The 8403-nt window shown below is 48.0% G+C and overlaps 1 protein-coding gene and 1 long non-coding RNA gene across 2 annotated transcripts; one reads left to right on the top strand and one right to left on the bottom strand.

The window, feature by feature from the left end:
• Window positions 1–2714: 2714 nt before the first annotated feature.
• On the top strand, window positions 2715–3946 carry LOC140002847 (uncharacterized). The gene is made up of 2 exons (XR_011810385.1): window positions 2715–2883; window positions 3654–3946. It is a non-coding gene; the product is annotated as an uncharacterized lncRNA (long non-coding RNA).
• Window positions 3947–4955: 1009 nt separating this feature from the next.
• CALHM3 (calcium homeostasis modulator 3) lies at window positions 4956–7400 on the bottom strand. Its single transcript, XM_005031001.4, has 3 exons — window positions 7114–7400; window positions 6089–6344; window positions 4956–5402 (listed from the first exon to the last, which is right to left on the bottom strand). The coding sequence occupies exons 1-3, from the start codon at window positions 7398–7400 to the stop codon at window positions 4956–4958; spliced, it is 990 nt and encodes a 329-aa protein (XP_005031058.2).
• Between the last annotated feature and the right edge of the window lie 1003 nt (window positions 7401–8403).

Raw genomic sequence — 8403 nt, forward strand, 5'->3', positions numbered from 1 at the left:
ACCATATGGTTACCCATGAAGTCAAGTGATCTGGAATGGTATATACAAAATTCTTGAGGAACTGCAAACTGCTCTATTGCATGATGGAGCCATGTTAATAGCAAAACCATTACAATCTCCTGTCTTGTCCTGGATGAAAAACCAGGGCTGGATAAGTAGACCAAAGCGATCACCCCAACCAGTTGCAGACGCAATAACAGTCTTTACAGATGCCGGTAAGTGCTCCAGAACTGCTGCAGTGACATGGAAGGATGAGCATGGCTGGCAACATCAGATTTTGCAAGCTCAGAAAGAGGATTCATTACAGACACTAGAACTGTTCGCAGTAGTATGGGCGTTTGTAAAATGGAAAGATGTTCCATTGAGTGTTGTATCTGACTCTCTTTGTGTAGTAGGCATAGGCAATCGCATTGAGGACTCAAGTTTGCGAGAAGTGCAGAATGGACGACTGGTTCAACTATTGACAAGTTTGCAGCTTGCAATCGCACAGAGGAGTAAGCCGTATGCAGTGATTCATATTCACAGTCATCAATGGGAACAAGGGCTCGGAGAAGGCAATGCCCGAGCCGACCGATTAGTTGCTGCTGCAGTCACTGAAGCTCCACTATCACCATTTTGCCGAGCTCGAGAAGCTCATTCCATATTTCACCAGAACACGAAGGGACTAGCTCGAGCCTACAATTTGTCTAATGCTGACGCTCAAGCAATCGTGAAGGCTTGTCCCATATGTAGTTATCATAATTTAGGAATGGGACTCGGGTGTGGAGTTAACCCAAGAGGGTTGAAAGCTAATGAAGTGTGGCAAATGGATGTCACTCCTGTTACAGCCTTGGGACGGTTAAAATACTTGCATGTAACGATAGATACCTCTAGCCGCATGATATGGGCTACTGCAACAACCCGGGGAAAAGGCTCGGGATGTGCGGCGTCACCTCACTAGTTGTTTTGCTGTGTTAGGGGTACCTAGCACTATCAAGACTGACAATGGTCCAGCTTATAATAGTGGGCCACTGAAACGATTTATGCAATTATGGAATATCAATCATGTTACTGGCATCCCACACTCCTCCACAGGACAGGCGATAGTGGAAAGGGCAAATGGAACAATGAAATGATACTTAGAAAAGTTCAGAGACATTGAAGACGTAAAAGAAAGAATAGGAAAGGCTCTCTTTGTACTTAACCATTTATGTGTGTTTGGGGACAGCACTGAGCCCCCTATAGTACGTCACCATGCCGGGGCAGAAACTTCTAAGCCACCATGCATGAAGGTGTTATACAGAGACATGAAAACAGGGCAATGGCTAGGCCCTGCTGAAGTGATCTACCTGGGGCACGGTTACGCTTGTGTTTCTTCCCCTACAGGTGCAATCTGGGTGCCTAGCCGATGCGTAAAACCAGCCGTTGAAGACACAGCATGTGCAGTCTCCTCTGGGGGTCTCTAGGGGAGCCTTCATGCTGAAGGCTCGTAGTCTTCCTCTCACCTTTGTACTCACTCAGCACAATTCCAAGTTTATAGAACAGTTTCTGCAGGTCTTGTCTCCCAGCCGTCCTTCAGCTTTTTTCCTTCCTCTTAATCTCTTGGCCTCCTAGCCAGATACCAAAGATCCGCATAGTATCCCATAACAGTCACTAGTTTTTATCAGTTGTTCTGAAACTCCCAGACATCAAACACAAACAGCTTTCTTATTTGACGCTTCACGAGTAATTAAAACATTCTTCCCCAGCCATTCACGGACACATCTCTAGCAGTGTTAAGTTAATCTCGAAGAAGACAGGAAAAAAGGCTGTAACTGTTAGAAATAGAAGTCCGGAATAACAAAAGCAAACAGGTTCATAAATTTAAGGAGTGTTTTCTGAAGACGTGATAAATTGACTAGAAGGAGGGGGAGACTGGGACACACTGCATCTGTGGTTCAAGAATTAAATTGCCAGTGCAGGGCCCAGAGGCAGACAGGATTCAAACAGAATTGTTCTTTATGGACACGAATTGTTGAAACATTCCTCACACACTGTTGCATAAACATCATCAGCGGTCCAAAGTTGATTACAATTGGGTTGTAATAGAAAACACTACAGAAAGCCTGTCCTTGTCACAAATCACTAATAGCAATGTAAAAAAACTAATAATTTTGTTGTCTGATTTCAGAAAAGGCTCCAGGCTACAAAATCTGACACTGACAAATGTGTAAGTGGACTGGACTATTTTTCTTGAACTTCTTCAGACTGTATGGCAATCATCCATTGAATATTTCAATATCAACAGTTTTAAGCAATTGTCGGACATTGGAAAATATAACTTCAGATATTCGGGTACTTCCATGAAAGCACTGACACTGAAGAACATTTTAGTCACAGATCTGTCCTTTTCACAGAACGACCTGTACCGGATATTTGCAGACATGAACATTGAAGCCTTGACAGTAGCAGGATCAGAGATGATACATATGCTATGTCCTTCATCTAACAGTCCCTTGAGGTACCTAAATTTTATAAACAATGATTTAACCGATCTGCTTTTTCAAAACTGTGATCCATTAATTCGACTGGAGATATTTATCTTACAGAAGAATAAAGTCCTGGTCCCCAGTCCTTTTTACTCACAAGCTCTCCACCTGTCCATTACTCTCCCCCAGCTGGAGCTGGGTACACTCTAATTGCTCCCTCACATAAGGGCAACCCCACCCCCTCGCTTCCCCAGCCTGTCTCTCCTAAAGAGGACGTAGCTCTCCATGATTGCGTTCCAGTCATGCGAGCTGTCCCACCACCTCTCAGTGATTGCAACAAGATTGTGGCCCTGCGACTGAACACAGATCTCGAGATCATCTTGTTTATTTCCCTTTCTCCATGCATTGATGTACGGGCACTTTAGGGAAGCAGCAGGTACGGTTACCCCTGGGGGGATGCAAGAAGAAGATACTGGACAGGGGATTGGGAACGCTACCTTCTCTGAGGAGCTCTCAGACAATCCTATGGGAGAGCTCAGAAGTCTTTCCCTGTCTTCAACGGTGACAGTAATGACCACTTCCCCCAGCCCTTCTCTGTCACCTTTCCCCCATCAAACCTAGTTTAAAGCCCTGTTAATCAGCCCAGAGAGCCTGCTCCCCAACACACTTGCACCCTACTTGCCCAGTCCTGGTCCCCAGATTTTTGCACCAGGAACATGATTCCACAGAGCCTTCAAGCCTTTCTGTAGCTTTAAAATGCTGAAATGCTCCCTGTCTTAAGAACTAGTTCCCCGCCTGGCACTACGAATCGTTGCTTAGGGCTAAAAGCTGAGGCTCTTGTCTGTTATGTGAACAGCCAGAGAGACTCAGCCTCCCTTCTCTGAGTTTGGTGCTGCCTAGCCTTAACATCTTCAGTACTCAGTAGCGTCCCCCAGGCTCTCGTATTTTGAGAGGGATTGCACTCCCCTTATATAATATGGGAACCCCTTTTTCTGTCTCAAGGGTGAATGGTGTAAGGCACTTGTAAATCATTGCAGGTTGTCGTTGTTGTCCATTGCAGTGTAAATTAAGGCCATGCAAGTACCTTCTACTATTTCTTCTTCCCTTTCATTTGTTGTCTGGTTTCTACCAAATGTTACGTTTTTTGTGAAATGCCTTAAAACAACATTACTTTTTAATTAACAACTTATTTTTTTTTCTCTCTAGGTCTGCCAGTAGCTGACAGAGTAGAAAGGTGTGCTTCTCTCTCTTTCTTGGATAGAGTTAGAGGCAATGCCTGATATCTGGCCGAGATGGACAAAGGAGAAGGACAAGGACAAAGCCTGGGAGGAAGACTACAAGCCTTCAGCACGAGAGACCCCCAGAGGGACCACTGGGGACTGATACGCATGCATCAGTGGGAGGGTTTGGAATCTGGGAACTAATTATAATAACCCTGCCTTTTCTAGAAGTAGTAATGAATGTGTATTAGCCTAGGAGCATAAAAAGCAGCCACCTGATGTAATGTGTGTGCGTGTTGGAGGAGCCCAGACTCCCCGCGCACCCAGTGCTCTTTACTTGCCTTTTATTAACCCCATAAATCTCATAAAGCTAAGTTGACTTGGAATTTATAACAGTATGATGGAAAGTGTTGCACTCCAAGTTGGGAAGGGGAGAGGAAAATGCTCATGTATATGTGAGAATTGTACTCAAACAGCTGATTACACCTTTGTATACACCTTTTAAAGGAAAACTTTAAACCTGAGAAGCAACAGGCAGTTTTCTGTGTTTCCTGATATGATATCATGATATATAGATACGATATTAAAGGATGATATCATACCTATAGTCTACTGCAGGCTGAAAAGTAGCCTGTGCCTCAGGTACCGTTTTTTGCCTTTTGCTTTTGTTACTACATGCTGGTAAGTCTTCAAAAGGGAAATGAAATTATCCTACCCAGAAGAAACACCATCTGGAAGACACTTGAGTTGTTAGGACCTGAATTCTCACTGAAACCAAAGGCAGGGATCTTACTGACCTGAAGAAAGAGACTTTAATCTATCCTGGCTTGTTTACTCCTGAAGGAGCGTGAAAGAAAGAAACGTTTGTCTTTGTATGTGAAGAGGAGGTGAAGGAACAGCTAGTGCAAGGAACACACAAATCTGTTGTTGCTCCTGGAACTTGTGCTCCAGCCAGTTTGCATATGCAGCCACATTTTGTTGCCTTGGTTAAATTCCTCCTCAAGGCAGAATGGTTTTATTACAGCTGTAAGGAGCTGCAAACTCAAAGATGACACAAGTGCTATGCAGAGCCCTCGGATAAGAAATGTCCAGAATGGTGACTGAGTCTGGGATATTGGGATCCTCGGAGCTGAGCCTCACTAGTTCAGCTGGGCAATCTTGGTGGATGCCCCGGAGCCCAGCCTTTGGGGTTGGGGTTCTGGAGGAAGATACAGGCACCACGGTCATCCATCTTCTGGGCACTGCTCTGGGTAGGCATAAGGCTTTAGTATCTTTGGGACCAAAACCTTTACACATTGGTGTGTTGGGAGAATTTGGACTGGGCATGGGGACTGCCTGTCCAGGGTGGAGGGGATCTCTCTCTCCCCAGGTGATGTCTCTGGGTTGCTTGGCGCACATCCAAGGGAGGTTTCTCATAGTACCACGTTTTCAGAAGTTTGTTCACCTGATCCTGGTGTGTGATGCCTCGTAGAAGATCTTCCTCTTCCTCCTTAGGCAAGTCAAAGCTGTGCTGCCTGATCTCTTCCCGCATGCTTTCAAAGAAGTGGAGGATGCATTTGTGAGCAAAGAGCCGGCTGTGCTCACAGCAGGTTTCCTCAAAAATCTTCTGCTCAATGTCAATGTAGTTGCTCCAGTGACGGGTCTGCAGGAGGGCAGCCTGGTTGAAGCAAGGCCTGAGCCAGCGGGCAAGGAAAGCTGCTATGATGAGCATCAACAAAATGCTCCAGCCGAGGGCCTGCGTGATTAGAAATAAGCAGAGGAACAGGATCAGCAACAGCATGAAGGCAGCACAGGCTGTAACACTGAGACAGGGAGTCTGTGGCTGCAGATCTAGACTGCTGTCCCCAAACTGTCCCTTCAATCCAGCACCCCAAACTGCACTCAGGATGCGAGTGCTGGGGAGGTGGATATGACATTTATCTGTGCATCAGCAGCTCAGCAGAATAACTCTTTGCAAAGTGGGTCTGGAGCATTTGCTCTGAGCATGGGAGCACCATGTATGAAGGGGACTTTGGTGCTCCCCTGATGGGCACGTACTAATCTCCAGGACATTCACCTGCCACCTACACCAGTTTCAGATGTCTCATTCTCTCATTGTTCCTGAGCAAACAGCTTTCATCTCTCTCAGCTTTCACTGTCCTTGAAGCAGCAGGTCCTGCCTGCAAGGTTAGAAAGGTCTTCTGACCCTGAACAGATAGGGCCTTAGCAAACCCAATACTCCTTACAACTGCTTCTTGCTATCTGGGTTTAGAAGTTGCTGGCTCTTCTAGAAGCAAAATCCAATTAGGATTAGGACAGCAAAGAGCAGTCTTGCTCCCAGCAGGACCGTGGTGAGGCTATGCCAAATCAAAGAAGGGTGGGATCAGCAAATGCCTGCGCGGAGCATCTCAAGGACACAGGGCTGTGCTGGCAGCCACCCACCTGGGACCAGCAGCGCAGGTACCTGGACACTGCCCTGCGGGACGTGCTGCTCTCCACCAGCTCATCCTCCTTGCAGGGCACCTTGGCAAGCAGCTCCTGCACTTGCTCTGCGGTGGAATTGGTGAAGCCTGGGAACTTCTCAGGATCCACAGAGCTGCTGAAGGCACAGATCAGGCACTTGCCATCCAGGAGGGCGACCACGATCCAGACGGCTGGGGCGACCATGGCTCGCTGCATGATGGAGGAGCACATGTACCTGGAGCAGGGGCGAGACATGGGAGGGGAGGTATGTGGGGAGCCTTCTCCTTGCCCAGAGCCTTGATGGACACAGGCTGTCTGGGCTCTGCAGCCCTCACAGAGCAGATGCACGACTTTCCCCCACACCACTCCAGCTGGCATCTCTTCTGCTCTGGGGTCTCTCTGCTGGGGCTGATCGCCAGTGTGAGGTCTGGTCCAGTGCACAACAGTGCTTTTATTTTTATTTTTTTCTACTTGGAAAATCCTTTTCTCAGAGACCTTTCTCACCCTGCTGTGTGCCAACCTGTGCTCTGGGTAAAGGTTTGTGTGCCACAGGGTGAAGCTGATTCTCCTCACCTTTTTACCATTGTAAGTCTGTAATAACTTAGTTGAGGGGAGGGAAATCACAGTGCTGTTGATAAAGAAAACTGTGATGGAAATGCCACACTTCCTTCACATTCAAACACCTCATCTTTTTGCACATTTAAGCCCCTTGAGAAAACCCCTGTGTGCACAAAAGGGACAGGCAGCACTGCAGTTTCCCAGGGTGGCAGCGTAAATGTAGCTGCTTGTTTCGAGATGTTCCTGCCCTTCTTTGCTGGGGATGGGGCTGTGGAGCTCCCTGCTGTGGCCACCTGGGAAGCACTGACAGTGCCCCAGAGCCTGGGCTTGTGGGGTAAGGTGTTGGGAACTGAGTTCAGAGGAAAACAAGTGACCGAGAGGATCAAAGATACAGAGAGAGACAGGATAAATGGGAGGGGGGACACCACTCCTGCTGCAAATCCCACCTGATGACAGCCGGGTCCTTCCTCCTGCGCCCCTGCGGCCGCCTCCACTCATCCAGCATCACCAGGGACTGTCTGTTGAGGATGAGGCCACAGAGGAAGAAGGCAACGGGGGGCACAAACAGGATCCCCAAGCCATAGGCCATGTTGTACTGGTGCAGGCAGGGGCAGCTGAAGTCAAAGCAGGTGTAAATCTTTATACTGGCCAGGGCTAACAGCCCACAGATTCCATTCATTACAGACTCCGAGTTGGACTGGAAGTACTGGAAGATCATCCGGAAGCGATCCATCGTGCTCTTTTGGCTAATTCTCCTCCTGGGAAGTCCCTGGGCTGCCCAGCACAGTCTGTCTCCTTTCCTCCCCCTTTCTGCTGCCTGGGGATGATGAGGATGGAAGAGGGCACGCAGCTTTCACAGGTCTGTCTCTCGCCCTGTTGGTAGCTTTTCTAGGTGAGCAGATGGATACAGCCTCTGGGGGTTGTTTTTTCTGCCCTGTTTCTCATTTTCATGGCTGTCCCACGTGTCAGCCAGTGACAGCCTCCGGTAGCACTGGTCCCTCCCTCCTTTCCCAGGGCTGCTCACTCACAGTGGTGAGCTGTCAGCAGGTGACTGGGAGCTGTCCTTTCCCCATCAAGAAATTCATCAGCTGGTAGAAACCAGGAGAGTCCAACTTGCTCATCTGTGCAACCTCTGCCTCCCTGTCTTTTTTTGGCCAAGCAGATCCCCAGCCCTGAGCAGGCAGGGAGTGCACGCTTGGCTTTGAGCCCACACTATCATCTCCAGCTCAGATTTCCATAAATGAAAATGGGCTGAAAGGCCCAACCTTGCAGTGTAGAGGCTGTGAGGATTAACAGTTTTCCAAGCCTGGAACGTCACCTCATGGCAAAGGTTTTGTACCATTTGTGCATTTGCATGCAGCACACCTGCCTCCACATTTGGGACCCTTGTGTTGTGGCAGCTCATATTTCCCATATAAGATGCTTGTCGTGAAGCTGGTGAATGTCAAAAGATGCCATTTTGTGTAAGAGAGGGTTTTATGAAGGGAAAACTCATGTGTTTGCTTCTAAAACCTCTGCTTGTGCTGCTGTGGGTTGTGTGGCTCTGCCTGCCAGTGAAAAGGCATCGTTGGCACTGGATGTGCATTTTGGCTCAGTGTGCACTAGAAATCCTGCAGCCAACATGAGCTGCACAGGGCAGGTTGTACGTGGAGGGGCTCCTTCTCACTCCCTGTCAGAGAGCACAGTGCAGTCACAGCAACTATCATGGAAAAAGCATAAGGAAAGCTCCAAGTGAG

This window comes from Anas platyrhynchos, chromosome 6 (genome assembly GCF_047663525.1).
Source record: "Anas platyrhynchos isolate ZD024472 breed Pekin duck chromosome 6, IASCAAS_PekinDuck_T2T, whole genome shotgun sequence".
NCBI classification, from domain to species: Eukaryota; Metazoa; Chordata; class Aves; order Anseriformes; family Anatidae; genus Anas; species Anas platyrhynchos.

Bases quoted from the DNA above. Each gene is read 5' to 3' on its own strand.
- CALHM3 (XM_005031001.4), bottom strand. From the start codon at position 7,400: ATGGATCGCTTCCGGATGATCTTCCAGTACTTCCAGTCCAACTCGGAG. The intron at 6,345-7,113 runs GTGGGATTTGCA...CCCCTGCTCCAG, and splicing joins AAGGACCCGGCTGTCATCAG to GTACATGTGCTCCTCCATCA. The intron at 5,403-6,088 runs GTGGGTGGCTGC...CTAATCACGCAG, and splicing joins ACCTGCGCTGCTGGTCCCAG to GCCCTCGGCTGGAGCATTTT.